This window comes from Mauremys mutica, chromosome 21 (genome assembly GCF_020497125.1).
Source record: "Mauremys mutica isolate MM-2020 ecotype Southern chromosome 21, ASM2049712v1, whole genome shotgun sequence".
NCBI classification, from domain to species: domain Eukaryota; kingdom Metazoa; phylum Chordata; order Testudines; family Geoemydidae; genus Mauremys; species Mauremys mutica.
This window is the reverse complement of record NC_059092.1, coordinates 19159654-19176407: the sequence shown is the minus strand read 5'-3', so window position 1 is coordinate 19176407 and position 16754 is coordinate 19159654. Positions and strand designations below refer to the sequence as shown.

Genomic DNA, 16754 nt, shown 5'->3' with positions numbered 1-16754 from the left:
CTCCCCCCTCAAAAAAGCTGCCTGTTCTGAAGAATCCAGTCAGGCCGTGTCTGATAGGTCCTTCAGCTGCTTGGAGCTCTCTGGGCTCTGGTATGCAAAGCACAGGGGTGTGACTGGTTTGAGGGGGGAGGAAGGAGGGAGCCCTGTCAGTATGTTAATACTTGAACACCAGTCAGGGTTTGGGTAGCAGGAAATGCTGAGGCTCTATTCAAACTGAATTGGTTCCCCATCACGACCAGCCCTTTACCTCCACGCTTTCTGTTCCACAGGCCCTGTCTCTCATTCTCACCCATGCTCTCGGGGAACTCAGGCGGGAGTGTTGGCGGGATGTGCGGAGCAGACTAGTTACTCAAACAAAGAGTCTATTGGAATCCAGATAACATTCCCCACTAGATAATAACTATTTTGGAGAAGGCCAAATTTTAGGCCTGGAAGTCCATACTGACTGTTTAACATTGAAGCTATCAGTAGAGAATAGCTCTTTGGATGTGGGAGCCCAGTGTGTGAGATTCCCTGGGATGGTGTTCCACTAGTGTGTAATCATAGAATCTTTATGATCCAAGACTGCATATGGTGTTAAATTATAGCAATTTTGTGAAGAGAAATATTTAAATTGCTTGCCTGACTTCTCTTTTGCATCGCTTGTGCGTGCGGCTTGGAGTTTCCCATTAGGCTCATGCCTATTGTAATTGCACTCCTCTGGCGCGAAAGTAAATGTTATCATTAGAGCTTGGGCCGAGAATGATGCAGACATTGGAGCAGTTTAGAGGAAAGCCTGCGCTAAGTGTCTCCTTGACTCTCCCATTCAGGTGATTCAGACATCGGAGCAAGGAGAAGCAGCCGAGCAGATGATCACCTTGGACGAAGCCCAGCTTGCTGGCTCCCAAGTCTTTGTGACATTGCCAGATCCCCAAGCTAACCAAGCTGGCTCGGAGCTGGTGGCGGTGACTATGGAGGACTTGTTTGATGACAAAGTAACTCTGATTTGTGAAGAGGCTAAGTGAGGCGTGGCTGAGAGCACTTGGAAGGGAAGCCACCAGGCTGGCTCATCGGCTGTACGTGCCCAGGTGTGCTGCTGTGGCAATGAGATTGGTTTTTTTTTTCCAGCAAAAAACTTTGGAATGTGTGAGACTGGCAAAAGAAGTGATGCACTGCAGGCACAGCACGTCTGAGAACATGAGAGATTGGCGGTAGTAACTCTGCTTGGAAGTCATGGATCCAAGAGGGCGTCCTTCCCTGGCCGGGGCGGTGGGCAGCAGCTTTTGGTTCTGAGGGAGTGGGCCGCATGTCCCTTCCAGCCCAAGGAAAATGCTTTGAGTCATAGGAAAAGAGAGAGATAGAGCACAGCTAAGCAAGTGGGGCGGGGGGGGGGGGGAGCAGGAGAGAGAGATGGAGGGAATTTCAGTCAGACATAGAAACAGTTGGGGGCTGCCAGTTCAACAGTCAAGAGCCAGACTAAGCGCTGCTCTCAGCTATGTTGAGGTGCTGGTGACAGATGCTCATGGAGGAATCAGAGAGTATAAAGGCTGAACACGGACACACAGGGTATTTGCGAGAGCATAGATCTGTGTGGATAAGGCAGCTTCTGGCACACTGCTTCTTCTCTTGCCCCCCTCCCATGGCTACACTGCTCTTGAGGCCCTCTGATGTGTCTACACTGCGTTTTAAACCCATGGCAGCAAGTCTCAGAGCCTGGGTCTACAGACTCAAGATCACAGGGTTCACTCTACTGCACTAAGAACAGCCGTGTACATGACTGGGCTTGAGCTCTGACGCCCAGACATACCCATAGAAAATTTTGCCGCAGCGGGGCCATCCCTTTGGATCTCTGCTCAAGATGAGGTTTCAGGAGCATTGTCCTAAGTGTCTGTCTTAACCTGACGAAGAGAAATCCCAAAGCTTAGTCCTGGGAATGAAAGTAAGGTGTCTGGGGCTGGCAGCTGTAGGGTCCTGGGATCAAGCAGGTGGGACAAACTGTTGTGCACAGTTACAGGATGTTGGGTCATGTCTCTCAGCAGATGTAAAGTATCTAATCAGCTGTCTGCTGTTCAAAAAGCAGCTGCTATGCAGGTGCGAATGGCCCAACCTCATCTCTCCCTTAGCCAGGACACCAAACTTGCTAAGTTGGGGGCGACTTGGAGCCCTGTCAGATTTCAGCAAGTGGCCCTTTGCCTTTCTCATGCGGAGCCCTCCTGGGAAAGATGGCTGCCCATCCCTACCACATCTTGCACCCTCCCTCCCGCCCTGCACTGCACAACCTGGGGCTTCTTAACCTTTAAAAATGGCATACAGGAAGCTCTAACTCAAAATAAAAAAACACTAGCCTCCGCTAGCCCCCAATGGCTGTAGCTGGCTCTGTTAACCTGTCTCCAGCAAGGGTTAGCAGTGCCTTGTGTAGGCAGAGCCTAATCCTGACCAAATCACTGCCAAGGCCGTCAGCACAGCACAGCTACAACAGTTTGTGCCCTACACTAAGTAGTAGTGTCAGACCCACAGCTGGACAGCTACAGCTTGTAGCCTCTTTGTAAGATGACAAAAGCCACAAGATCTCCCTGCCTCCTCTAGTTCCATTGAAGCTGCAGTGTTTGAAGAGAGAAGCAGCTAATCTGAGTGCTCTGGCCCATCATTTCTCAGGCATTTAATACTATTACCGATGAATTGGCGCTAATGCAAATATTTCTCTCTGAGCACATAATGGCTGCCACAATTGCACACAGTCATTCCCCTGGGGCACACAATACATGGCTTTGTAAAACGCTTTCGGATACCTTGCATAAAGCTCGCTGTCTGTGCCAGCACAATGCAAAACCTTCATTGCTGTGTAATGGCCCCTTTAAGAATAAATTTCACAAAGCTTTCTTATCTGTAGTTTCCTAAAATATAATCTGATAATTAATGGTTTGCTGAATCCATTATGAAGTGCAATTAGATGGATGCAGGGTTCCTGCAGCTCAGAGGAAACTAGTAGCATTTATCTTCCTTTCCCTCATGCCAAAAGGTTGAACTCTGCCACTGCACTATTTACATACTGAGCAATGATCCTCACTGTGCCTCATGGACCGAGCCCCCTCAATGAGCTATACCCATTTAATCATACTGCCCAGAGCCACACAAAAGCAGAAGAAGAACAGATCCTGGCTTTCCAACAGTATCCTGTGCTGGTTCCTCTCAGTCACTAGCCTGAGACTGTTGTTAAATAGTCCAAACTTTCCTTGTCAGTCATCTGGCTTGATGCCCCTATTACAACGTGAAGGATGTGAGCAAATGGCCAAGGTGCCATTTTCCTTGCTGGGAGCAAAGGCCCAGTGAAGCAGACATTCTGCAGCATGAGTTTGTGGGTGATAGCAAGTGGATGATCCTGCTGAAATGCTGCACAGAGTGTAGTGATGTGCTTCCACCTCTGAATCTCTCCCTCAGCTGCGCACACACTCAGGCTGTCTGTCCCTGGGGATTTTAAGTCAGAAGCAAACAGAAGACACTTGAAGTGAAATTAACCCTGAATCCAAGAATGGCCAGGAGATGGTGCTCAAGATCTTGGGAAGTCATTGCAGTGGAAAGGCTTCTGCTAACTTTTGCTGAAGCTCTTCTTGGACATTTCCAAACCTCCTCTCGCTGCTGGGCTCTTGGGCCTCTTGAGAATTTGACCCAGCACCCCAAGAGTTAAAGCATCCCTCTGTTAAAAGAACACAATATGAAACTGGTTTGATGAGGCTTAGGGCCAACCCCCTCTCCCTAGGGAAGGTAAAAATGCTGCTGCTTACTGCGAGCAGCAATGAAATGGTGCAGGAACAATTCCTCCTTAGAAAAAGAAGAGTGAAGAAAATAGCATTGATACTTGTCCTATCGAACTAGAATCGTCTCTCCTTTGCAGGTTACATTTAACAGAAGGGAGGTAGATGGGAGTCAGGCTCAGTGTCCAACACCTGGTACTGCGCTAGGGGAATGTGTATAGCCTCTCAAGGTGTGCATGTGTGTAGAGGCAAGTCCACATGGAGTTTGCCACAAAAAGCAGCTCAGAAGGAGCTCAAGGCTGAAGCAGCACAGAGGCTGAATTAATTCTTGCTGTGCGGGTAGGACTTGTTCTTCCTGCCTGGCACGGAGACACTTCATCAAAGCAGTTTGAAGGAAGGCTGAAAGAGGCAGAGGTGGAGCAATGATAGTAAGACTCCAGAATGGATGTAGGCCTCATGCTGGAGAGCAAGTTCTCACTATCAAATTGTACTTCAGGCAGCTTCCATTACAGCCAGCAAAGTTCTGAGAGGAGCCCGGTCAAGGAGTTGTCTCCTTCTTCAAGTAAATGCAGCTGTGTATTCCACATAGGCGTGTGCATGCCCAGCACATCAGAGCTAGAGAAATTTGCCTAGCAGTATCAGTGGAGGGACAGCGCTCTTGCCTTGTGGCCATAGCCCCTACCCTGGCTACATGAGGTAGCCCCACCCCAGCCCTCCCTCACTTCCTTCTTCCCACCCGTGGCTGGACTTAAAGCTTTGGGTGTTCTTGACCTCACAACTTCTCAACTAGTTTAGTTTTTTCCTTTGTTGTATCTAGGTCAGGGATGGGCAAACTTTCTGGCCTGAGGGCCACATTGGGATATGGAAATTGTATGGCAGGCCGTGAATGCTCACAAAATTGGGGGTGGGATACAGGAGGGGGTGAGGGCTTCAGCTGGGGGGTGTGGGCTCTGCGGTGGGGTCAGAAATGAGGAGTTTAGGGTGCGGGAGGGGGCTCCGGGTTGGGGGGTGAGGGAATGAGGGCCCTGGGGTGGGGCTGGGGATGAGGGGTTTGGGGTGCAGGCTGGGACCAAGAGGTTCAGAGGGTGGGAGGGGGATCAGGGATGGGGCAGGGGGTTGGGGCATGGGAGAGGGGTGAGGGCTCTGACTGGGGGTGTGGGCTCTGGGACGGGGCTGAGGATGAGGGGCTTGGGGTACAAGAGGGGCTCTGGGCTGGGATCAAGGGGTTCAGAGGGCAGGAGGGGGATCAGGGCTGTGGCAGGGGGTTGGAGTGCAGTGGGGGCTCGGGTGCAGGCTCTGGGCGGCACTTGCCGCAAGCAACTCCCGGAAGCATGTCCCCACTCCGGCTCCGAGGCGTGGCCAGGTAGCTCTGCACGCTGCCCTGTCCGCAGGTGCCACCCTTGCAGCTCCCATTGGCCGCAATTCCCAGCCAATGGGCGCTGCAGGGGCAATACCTGCGGGCGGGGCAGTGTGCAGAGCCGCCTGGCCACGTCTCTGTGTACTACGTAGGAGCTGGAGGGCAGGTCATGTCAGCTGATTACTGGGAGCCATGTGGAGCAGGGCAAGCCCCCAACCCCACTCCCTAGCTGGAGCGCCAGAGCTGGGGAAACCCATGACCCTGCTCCTCAGCTGGAGCTGAGGCTGGATTAAATGGTTTGACGGGCTGGATGTGGCCCGCGGGCCATAGTTTACCTACCCCCGATCTAGTTAGTAGCACCCTTCATGTTCGAGTAGTGTTTGTTTCGCTCGGTGGTGCCCTCACTGGGGTTTAAACATACGTCTGTCGTGTGGGAGAGCGAGCCCCACATGCGATGCTTGCTCAGTCTCAGCAAGGCCCACATCAAAGAGCATTGTATGTGTGACAAGTCCGCCCCCATCCCAGGGTGCAACCTGGAGCTGTGATACCACTGAGACCTCCGATTCACCAGCCTGGTTCCCTCTCATGCTGTGCTGCTGTGACAAGCTGTAGACTGCTCCCGGTCCTACACTTCCATCAGCATCCACACAGGCAGGGCGACACCCAGCGGCAGTTACATGCAGGCTCTGGCCAGCCATTGCATGAACCAACAATAGGGAGGCTACAGCCAAAATAACCCTGTAGCAGGGTGGCCCCTGCTCCTTCCCTGAAGGGGTTTAAAAGTGGCCTGGCAGGGCTTGAGAGCGGCTGCTCTCAAGGCTGGGCTGATTAGGGAAGTGGCTGCAGCTGGGATCCACGCCCCAAACTGAGGAACAGGGCCTTATAAGAAGGCAGGGAAGCCAGGAGCCAGACAGTCTCTCTCTGGTGCTAGAGGGAGATGGGCCTGGCTGCTTAGGAGCTTGAGACTGGATACCTGAGTGAAGCAGGGCTGGAAAAGGCTGAGGAGCTGGTGGCTCCAGCCTAGAAAGCCCCAGGCTGTGGCCTAGCAGTGGCCCAACAGGTACTGGGGGTTGCAGAGGGCAGCCCAGGGGTAGGTCAAGGCAGCAGTCCAAACCCTCCTTGCCAGGGATGAGTTGGCTGATACTGCAGTCTGCCCCAGAGTGTGGGGCTAGACAATGACTGGCAGTAGCCAAATACTGAGGCAAGGTGGGGATAGAGGGTGAGGGTTCCCTAAGGAGGGGAGACCCAGAGAGAAAGGGGTTACTGCTAGGGGGCAGCACCCCATGTAAGAGGGCACCGGGTCCAGGGAGGGACACGGGGGGCCTGAAGACAGGCGGATCACCAGCCTGCAGAGGGCGCTCCAGCGCTGGACAGAGCTAATTCCCGGAGTCACCAGCAGGAGGCGCCGCAGGGGTGAGTCCGACCTGTTTACAAACCCCCACTTCCCAGCCTAGGATCCCAGAACTGTACTGTCCTGCCCTGGTCAATAATGCGATCGGTATGAATGTATTACCCAGTTCGCTCCTCCCTTGATGTGGAGAGGTCAATGCACACCAGCCCTTGTTAACTGAGCTGAGATTTTCCCAGATACTTCACTCAAAAACACACTGGTTAAGATAAAACAAGTTTATTAACTACATAAAGACAGATTTTAAGTGATTATAAGTGATAACAAACAGATCAAAGCAGATTACCCTGACTGATGATACAAGCAGTCCACCAAGTTTCCATATACAGGCTAGAAATCCCTGTAACCTGAGACCAGCACTTCCCCCAGTTCAGTGTGTTTCCAGGTGTTCTCTTGTGTGGGGAGTAAGGCCCCAAAACATAAGCACTGACTCTGTGGGTGCTCTGGGGCTGGAGCACCCACGGGGAAAAACTAGCAGGTGCTCTGCACCCACCGGCAGCCAAGCTCCCCCTCCTTGTGTCCTCTCCCCCCGAGCGTGCCACATCCCTGCTTGCTCCCTCCCAGCGCTTCCCGCCCCTGCCACCTAACAGCTGTTTGGCGGCGCTTAGGACTTTCCGGGAGGAGTGGGGATGTGGCACACTCAGGGGAGGAGGAGGAGAAGAGGCAGGGCAGGGGCGGGGACTTGGGGGAAGGGGGTGTGGCTGGGGTGGGAAAAGGCAGGGTGGATGGGGACTTTGGGGAAGGGGTGGAATGGGAGTGGGGTGAGGGCGATGCAGAGGTGGGAAGAAGGGCAGGGCCGGGTACGGGGCGGGGGATCGAGCACCCACCAGGCAGAGGTGAAGTCTGCGCCTATGCCCCAAAATATGTCACTCCCTATCTTTTATAGTCTGTCCTTAAGGCGGGAACCCCTTCATTCTAAGCCAAGTTCCCAGCCCAGTTTGTGGAAAAATACAGGTACCAAAATGGAGTTCGGTATGATGTGGTCTGGTTGCATGCCTTGCTGAGTCACAGCAGCCATTAATCATAGGGTGGCTGAAGCATTCCCGGGTGAGGACAAGCCTTTTCCATAGTCCATTGTCTTTGTTGATAGGCCATTAGCACTGTCTCTAGCTTCTTGTTGCTGTACCTGAAAGGCTAGTTGTGGTGTTACCCAGAGCAAGCACATTTGAAATATGGATACACAGTCAATATTCATAACTTCAGATACAAAAATGATACATGCACCAATAGGATAATCATAGTCAGCAAATCATAACTTTTCCATAGACACCTCACATGATACTTTTTGTACAAGGTGCATCATAATTATGTCATGATTGTAACATAATTATACCACTGTGATGAATATGGGGTGCAGTGTCAGTACAATCTGCAGATTGTTTAGATCACCCTTGGGCTCCGAGAGCGCTGCTGCCTCATGTTCTGGAGCAGGTGCCTCTCCGAAAAAACAGAGGAGCCATTCCCCATTGACTGCACTCCACACCATCTGCCCACTCTCACTCCCCATCCCTCTTCAGGGATCCCTCTCATGAGATCCAGCTCTTCCAACATGTCTGTCTTCTGCAAGCTTTTGGAGCGGTGGAGGAGATTCTGCTGCAACATGGCTTCTACTCTCAGTACTTCCTGCTACCCAAATCCAAAGAAGGGGTAAGACACATCCTTGACCTTTGCAGCCTCAACAAATATATCAGATACATGAGGTTCCAAATGGTCACTCTATCAACTGTTTTCCCCGTGTTGTCTCAGAATGACTGGTTTGATGCTCTGGACCTTCAAGATGTTCACTTTCATATGGCAATTTTGCCGAGCCACAGAAAGTTCCTTCGATGTGTTGTGGCAGAACACCACTTGCAGTACACAGTGCTTCCATTCGGCCTCTCGTCTGCCTCCCCCCTCGCCCCCCGTTTTTTCCCAAATGTGTGGTGGTTGTATCTCAGGAAGATGAGAATTCACATCTTCCTTTATCTGGCATAGCGGTTACTGAGGAGCCGATCCAGAGAAGTTCTTTCTCGTGTCAGCACAACACTGCGCTTGTTTAACAGTCTGGGTCTCATTCTAAACACTGGAAAGTCAATCTTGGCTCCCAATTGAGGTCACTGGGACCCTGTTATATTCCTGACATTGAGAATGTTTCTGCCAACCAACTATTTTCAGACAATTTGCCATCTTTGCCTCTGACTGCAGTTTCAGCCTTCCATGACAGTTCTGACGTGTCTGAGGCTCTTGGGCACTGGTAGTCCATTTTGCAAGGATGTGCCTTCACCCCCTTCAAATGTGCCTCATGATGATCTACCCATCCTACTCTTCATCCTCTAGACCAGCGTTTTTCAAATGCGACCACCATGGCCACATACAGCCACCAGCGGCTTTTTTTGTGGCCACGACAGTCTCCTGGGCTGTGATTGGGAGGCTGGGGGACAAAGCGGCGGCCCCTCCCCTCCCGGTTACTCCTGGATGCGCCAACTTTGTGTTTGCTGGCGCTGCCAGCATGGAGCGGTGCCCTTCAGGACCCCTGGAGATACACGGGGCACAATGCCGGGGGAACTTTGGACTCTGCAGGCAGCTAGTGAGTTCCCAACCCACCTTCCTAGGGGCAGCAGGACTCGGGCTCCGGCCCCAGGGCGCTGGTGGCGGGGCTTTGGGCAGTGGCAGATTACTGCATGGGTCGACAGGGCCCGTGCCTAGGGGACCTGGACAATTTGCTCCTTCTCTCCCTGCCCCTGGACTCCTCCTCACTGCTCCTCCTCTTCCCCCTGAGGCCTGCCCCTGGGCCTGGCTGGAAGATGGAGCCTGTGGTAGGGTGAGCCTATTCCCCCTGCCCCCACGCAGAGCTGGCGGAGCTGCTCGCCAGACCCCTCTCCCTCTGTCCCACATGCAGCATGGAGCTCCTCCCCATGCTGAGCTGAGCTGGCCCTAGCCCCTTTCCCCTCCCGCCCCCGGAGCAGGCCTGAACCACTTGCCCAAGTCCCACTCCTCCCCCATGTAGGAGCCTGAAGACCTGCCACCCTGGGGCCGCAGCCCAAGCCCTGCTGCCTCTGGTGATCAGTTGCCAAGAACAAATGTAACCGCACGCCTTCTGGGTGTGGTGTCTGTCCCATCTAGTGGCACCGAGACCACTTAGAGGGCAATTAATGATCTGCTCTACAGCCTTAGCCAGTTGGCTTTCAGCCCATGCGGTAGAGCAGAGGTGGGCAAACTACGGCCCGCGGGCTGGACCGTCCTGCCTGGCCCCTGAGCTCCCGGCCGGGGAGGCTAGCCCCCGGCCCCTCCCCTGCCATGCGGGCAGCGCTCTGGGCGGCGGAGCTGCGCATTCCTGCTGAGCAGAGTGGCAGCGTGTCTGGCTCCAGCCGGCACGGCAGCCAGACGTGCTGCTCTGCTCGGCATGGTAAGTGGGCCGGGGCTGGGGGGTTGTATAAGTGGCGGAGGGCCCTGGGGGGCAGTCAGGGGACAGGGAGCAGGGGGCGGTTGAATGGAGTGGAGGTTCAAGGGGGCGGTTGGGACAGGGAACAGGGAGGGTTGGATAGGCATAGGGTGCCAGGGGGCCTGTCGGGTGTGGATGGGGTCGGCACAGTCAGGGGACTGGGAGCAGGAGGGTTGGATGGGGGTGGGGTTCCATGGGGGCAGTTAGGGACAGTAGTGTAGGTGGGGGGGGGGGAGCGGGGCACCGGCCGCTCTCCCACTGAGCACAAGTGGCGCCTTTTCAATTTCTTGGCGCCTTTTTAATTTTTACTCACCCAGTGGCGCATTTACTGATGGGGCAGCGCTCTGGGACTTCGGCAGCGGGTCCTTCACTCGCTCCAGGTGTGTTCGGCGGCACTGAAGGACCCGCCGCTGAAATGCTGCCGAAGACCCACGGAGCAAGTGAAGGACCTGCTGCCGAAGTGCAGCCGAGGACCTGGAGCGCCGCCCCGTCAGTAAAAGTGCCGCCGGGTGAGTAGAAGTGCTGCAGTGGGTGGCGCCTTTGTTTGTGATTGCTCCCCCTGTTTGTTCCACTGGTTAGAGGCAGGGAGGTCCCAGGCGGGGGCGGCCAGGGGACAAGGAGCGGGGGGGGGGGTTGGATGGGTCAGGAGTTCTGAGGGGGGCAGGGGCCAGGCTGTTTGGGGAGGCACAGACTTCCCTGCCCGGCCCTCCATACAGTTTTGCAACCCCAATGTGGCCCTCGGGTCAAAAAGTTTGCCCACCCCTGCTGTAGAGGCTCATGCACTAAGCTCCAGAGGTCCCCGATTCAATCCCGCCTGCCGACGACCGGGGTCTGTTGGTGTGACACAAACAGGACAAAGGCGCAGTTTTGCCAAAGAAGTCAGGACATCTAGGGCCAAAATGGGACATATGGTCACCCTAGGCCAGGGGTCCCCAAACTTTTTTGGTCGCACCCCCTCTTTACCTGGTGCGTGCTGGGCCAGGAGTGGGGCCGCAGCTGGGAGCGGGACCGGAGCTGCAGCTGGGGCCGCAACCAGGAGCAGAGCTGCAGCTGGGGCCATGGCTGGGCCCCACCGCGCCCCCTGAACTTTCCTCTGCCCCCCTAGGGGATGTGCCCCACAGTTTTAGGGACCCACTGCCTTCGGCTGTGGTAAGAGCTGCCCAGGGAACCCAGGCTGCTTCGGGGAGCCCTGGTCCCTCCACCTGCCCTGGGCAGCATGCCTTGGGGGCTCCCCCCGCCCCGCCAAAAGCAGGTGGAGGGTCCGGGGCTCCCTGGGCAGCTCTTACCACAGCCTGGCTTTCAGCCAGGGGCAGGAACACTGGGGGGAAGGGGAGGAGCAGGGGGCATGGTCCATGGTGGGGTGGGCATGTGGGGGCCCTAAATGTTCTTTGCACCCAGGGCCCCAATAAATCTTAATCAACCTCTGGCTTTGGGTTTGGGCTCCAGCCCTAGGGTGGCAGGACTCACCATTTACCTCTCCCCCCCCATTGTCCCTGACCCCCAACTGCCTCCTTGGGCTTCTCCCCCATCCTATCACTCATGTTCCCTGCTGCCTCTCTGGCCTCCTCCATCCTCCCATCACCCCTAACCTCCGCTGCCTCCCTCCCTCCCCTATTGCCACGAACTCCCTTCTGCAGCCTAACACCCCAGTCCCCACCCACCCCTGCTGTTAGCCTCTTGACCACAGCCCCCCATCCAGCAATGTCACCCTGGGTGGTCGCCCACATCTCCCTCCTGAAAGACTAGTCCTGGTTAAATCCACCATGCCCCCACCACCACAAATATAGAAGTCAAACCCTGGTGTTTAGGTCCACTAAAGTATAGACACAACTATGCATTATTTTTATTACTGAGTCTGCAAAAAATATACCTACATGAATACATTGCAATGATTTGGGTGTGTATATGTCCATAGTTATTTGTTTTTCCTAAAGTTAATTAAGTATTTTAGGAAAAAGTGTCAGAGCAGCCACCAGCAGGAGTTAGAAGCCGCACTCTGAGCACCACAAAATTTGTTGTCAGAACCCCTGCTCTAGACAAACCAGTTCATCTTCCACCAGCGTTCCTGGATTCCTTGTAGTGGTGGATGTGTCCAGAGAACATTTGCCAAGGCATTCTCTTTGTCTGGCCCTCGCCAACCAGGTTGGTTGTTACCAACACCTCCCCAAGCCTCGGGATTGTAGCAGAGACTCAGTAGTTCATATGCTTATTGACAATACCACCGTGATGTATGAAGTGAACAAACTAGGGGGAGCACGCTCCAAGTTGCTCTGCCTGTGGAAGCAACAGGCTGTGGCAGTTCTTCCTCCAGCTGTGGAAGTTTTGCACTGAGGAGAACATTACTCCAATAAGCGTCCACTTGCCTGGGGTTTGGAATCATCTTGTGGACCATCTCAGCAGGTATTTTCCCCTGAGTCACGGATGGTCCCTAAAGACAAGTGTTCTCCGGGTCATCGTCACAGCTTGGGGCATCCCAACAATCAACCTGTTTGCTACAAGGGACAACAGGAAATGTCTTTTTTTGCTCTCGAGGGGGCCTCAGTCCAGGCTCCCTGTCTGACATTTTCCACCTCAGCTGGCAGTCAGCTCTCCTGTATACCTTTCTCCCGATCATCCCTCAGGTCGTCCGCAAGCTTAAGGCAGATTGGGCCTAGCTCATTCTCGTTGCCCCAGCATGGCCCAGTAAGTTCTGGTTCTCTGACCTTCTCACACTGTCTATTCAGCCTCCCATCCTGCCTTCTCCCCATCCTGACTTACTCACTCTGAACCAAGGCCACACCTTGCATCCTGCACTCAGCTCCCTGCAACTCACAGCATGGCTGCTGCTTGGCTAAATGTTCTGTGGCTGTCCAGCAGATCCTCCTCAACAGTAGAAAGGCCTTTTCCATACGGATGGCCTATTCAGCTAATTGGAAGCGATTTTCAGTGTGGTCATTAGCTCACGGAATCCAACTAGCACTGGCCTCTATCCAGGACATTTTGGAGTATCTACTGCACCGTCAGTCGTTGGGGGCTTGTGTTTAGTTCATTGAAAGTGTATCTGGCAGCGATATCAGCATTTCATCCCCCATTCAAGGAAGATCAGTCTTCTCAGGTCTCTGTCTACATCCATGAATCAAAAAGCCGGTTCCTCTGTGGAATCTTAACTCAGTCCTAGTGGCTTTAATGGAACCTCCATTTGAGCCCCTGCTATCTTGTCCCTTTCTGTTTTTGTGTCAGAAAACTGCATTCCTGGTAGCGGTAACATCCACCAGGAGAGTGTATGCGTTGCAGGTTCTGATGGCAGAGCCTCTTTATGCACAACTCTCCAAAGACAAAGTGGCTTTACGACAGCATCCAAAATGTTTGTCTAAAGTGATTTCTCGGTTTCAGTTGAACCAGGTGGTAGATTTGTCTATGTGTTTTCCTAAGCTGCATTCATCTCAGGAGGGGTAATGTCCATACCTTAGATGTCAGGCGATGTCCAGCCTTTTATCTGGACAGGACTAAACCATTTCATGCTTCACCTCGTTTGTTTGTGTCATATGCAGATTGCATGAAGGGTCAAGTGGTCTCTTCGCAGATGATCTCTAGATGGATCATCAAGACTGCATATCAAATAGCCTCAACAGGTGCGAGCTCATTCTATACGGGCAGAAGCAATGTCCGCAGCATCCCTCAGGGACGTTTCCATATTGGACATTTGCAGGACTGCTACGTGGTTGTTGATACATATGTTCATGGACCGTTATGCCATAACCGTGTCTTCCAAGGCAGATGCAAGCTTTGGTGGAACAGCCCTGCGGTCCCTACCCATACGCAAAGTACACAGCTGCGTAGGGCACCAGGAAATTTGGGGCACCACATTTCCTGGTGCCCTGCGCAGCTGCGTGCTGCTCCAGCCCCTGCCCCACCTCTTCCCCAGGCCCCCACCCCTGCTCTGCCCCAGCCCCGCCCCCACTCTCAACCCCTTCCCCAAAGCCTCTGCCCCACCCGTGCTCCACCTCAGCCCCACCTCTTCCCACCCCTGCTCCGCCCACGCCCCGCCCCCACACCCCTGAGGACTGAAGCAGGGCCGGGCCTGCACTCACCGGCGGCGGGAAGTGCAACAACCCAGCCTCAGCCGCGCTGCCGGTGAGTGCCGGGGGGCAGTTCCCCCTACTCCCCAAGCCATCCCCAGCCCCCCCATGGAGGCCTGGGTCCCCCCCCACACACCCTCACAGGGGGGCTGCATAGGGCCCCAGATTAGCTAGGGACGGCCCTGCCTGTGGTCCTTGTTTAGTTGGACTCCGAGCCCTGCCTCCTGGGGCGGGGGTACTGCGTGCGAGTCGCCTACATGGCATACACAGCTGCATCTACACCACGAAGAAGAAACAGGCCCTTACTGTAACTGGTTCTTCAAGGTGTGATGCAGACGTTATTCCTCGAATCACTCTCTGTCCCATCTGCATCCGAGTCTCAGTTCCAGGTGTTCAGTGCGAAGGAACTGGGGGAGGGTTGGGGCAGAGCCACCTCATGGAGCCAGGAGTGGGGCTACGGCCACGAGGTGCAAGTGCTGCCCCTCTGTGAGGACATTTCTCTGGCTCTGGTGCTCAGGGTATGGGCACACATCCAAGTCACTTCTCGAAGAACCACAGTTAGTGAGTAACTTTTTCTTACTCCAGTGGCCCCTGGTACTGTTGTCCTGTCATGTGCGTCTCAGCTGCTAGTTGAGCACTCTTGTTTAATGCCTCATGCTTCCCTGTACAGTACGTGGAATTAGAGGTTGGGGCTGGAATCATGACTGAGAAATTTGTTACTGCAGTGACTACTCCTGAGAGGTGGATCCTTATGGGAGGCATGGCCTTTCCAGCACCTCTGTGCTCCGTGCGGCCAGTTACTCACCAGCAGGACATCCCCAGGCAGCACTGCTTCCACTCCTGGTGTTCTCACCCAATCTAACAACACGTCTGATTTCACCAACAGACTAGCCCACCCATTTAGGGTGTTGGGTTCTTGCATTTGTATGTGGGCTGTTGGAAACAAAATCCCTCTGGGGATCCAAACCCAGGAGTGTCCATCCTGCAAGATCTGTGATGCCTACCCCAGAAAGGAGCTAGACGGTGGCACCAGCATCATGAACCATTAGCTAAAGTATTGCCATTGCACAAAGTCCATCAAGCATCTGCATCACTGCGAGAATAATACCTCACACCCTCACTTCCAGCTCTTTCTGTGGTGATGAAATATACATGTCAGAGCAAATGGCAACATTAACAGCACCTGCATTCTATCTAGAAAGGCCATGTAAAAATAAAATGTGGAAGACGAAATAGGTAACTACACTGTAAAATGTAAATGAATTGATTGGGAGGAAAATGTGATTTTCAGAAACTGTCTGTGTATGTGATTTTCAAATGCCATCCCAGCTGTGGGGTAGGAAGTGGGCAGCTGGACTTCTTGAGTTCTGTTCCATCTCTAAAACATTGTGCCATCCTGCATGCAACCAGGCGCAGGGCCTAAGTCACATGCAGACTTGCATAGGCTGCGTTGCATAGGAACTGCCAGACCTGGGCCCATCTAGCCCTTTACACTGTCTCCAGCAGGACCCAGTATCAGATGCTTCCAAGAAAGAACCTTCTACTGGACAGTCGGGGAGTAAAGTAGCTATTGGGGAAATTTCTTCCTGACTGTGATCAGTTAATGGTCGTTGGCTCATGCCCTGAAGCAGGAAAGTTTATAGCCCTTATTGTGGGTGGGGGGGGGGGGTTTGTTTCAATCTGTTAAAATGATATTATTTAGGTTTTAAAGTTGAGCATCTGAAAGTTAGGAAACGACTGTTGCCCATCCCTTTCATGTGTCCATCGTGTGCACCGAGTGAGGCAGGATCCTGTTGAAAAAACAGTCTTTAATTACATGATTACAGACTATCTCATAAAGCAGACACCCAAGGGGCCCATAGTAAGGTTGCACAGTAATGGTAAAGTGGCATTTCTTAACTTTTGAGTGCTTGACTTTGCATTCTAAATAACATTCTTTAGTTTTTTCTAGGGAATTGCCTGTTTTGGGTTGGTTTTTTGGTTTTGTTTTTAGGAAGTTAAACTAATTCTAGTACGTACAGAATACCCATCAAGCATCTCAGAAGAGTTAGAACCTGAACCTTCAACATTACAACACCAACTTAGACCACATGAGCTACAGGACTGACTACATTAGTGGGCAGCAAGAGAACTCTGTTAGCCTGGAGGGTTGGAGGTGGACTCCTTGGTCCTCAGGATGGGCTTGGGGGACAGCTCAGTCCAGCCTTACTTTCTCTTTTTGCCTCCTCCCTGAAGTTGGAGGAGTTCCTGCCTCTTTTGTTGCCTCAAGAGGGGGAGATGTGATGCTGGGTCCATATAGTGGTACCGGTGGTGATTGGAAGGAACCTGGCCTGCTATGAGGGCTCTCTCTCTGCCCTACTTGGGAGCAGGGGGAGCTCTAGTCACATGTGGTGGCCTCAGGCGAGAGGGGAGGAAGAAAGGACCACTAGGATTCTGTGCCAGCTCAGGGGACCCCTTCCTGGTTCTCTTCCTCCATACCAACTACCTAAAGCTGCTCCAGGAGCTCCCCGGTGTTCCTTGTATGGTGGCTGCTGCTGCTTTGGCATCTTTACTTCTTATTCTGCCAGGCTGCCAAAAGTATGAAGACTGCAAGCCAGGGAAATGGAGATTTTTAACAGTTTGTCTGAACAGAATTTCATGGGACAAAGAAAATGCACTTCTGTAGTCTAAGGGCATTCGCCTTCCTGAATATCAAATGTCTGCTACAAATGATGAAGGTGTGAGAGCTTCTCAAAGAAACAGCTGAGTGTTAGAATAAATATAGGGGTCACTACCTGCT

General features: G+C 53.3%; 1 protein-coding gene across 5 annotated transcripts in view; it reads left to right on the top strand.

Annotated features, from left to right (window-relative positions):
* ZBTB40 (zinc finger and BTB domain containing 40) overlaps positions 1 to 3232 on the top strand; it is a 67381-nt gene extending 64149 nt beyond the window's left edge. For all 5 annotated transcript variants that reach the window (XM_044996521.1, XM_044996518.1, XM_044996520.1 and 2 more), the window contains one exon: positions 810 to 3232. In XM_044996521.1, coding sequence (XP_044852456.1) covers positions 810 to 1004 — 195 coding nt within the window. In that variant the 3' untranslated portion in view covers positions 1005 to 3232. The remainder of the gene's footprint in view (positions 1 to 809) is intronic.
* The last annotated feature ends 13522 nt before the right edge of the window (positions 3233 to 16754 follow it).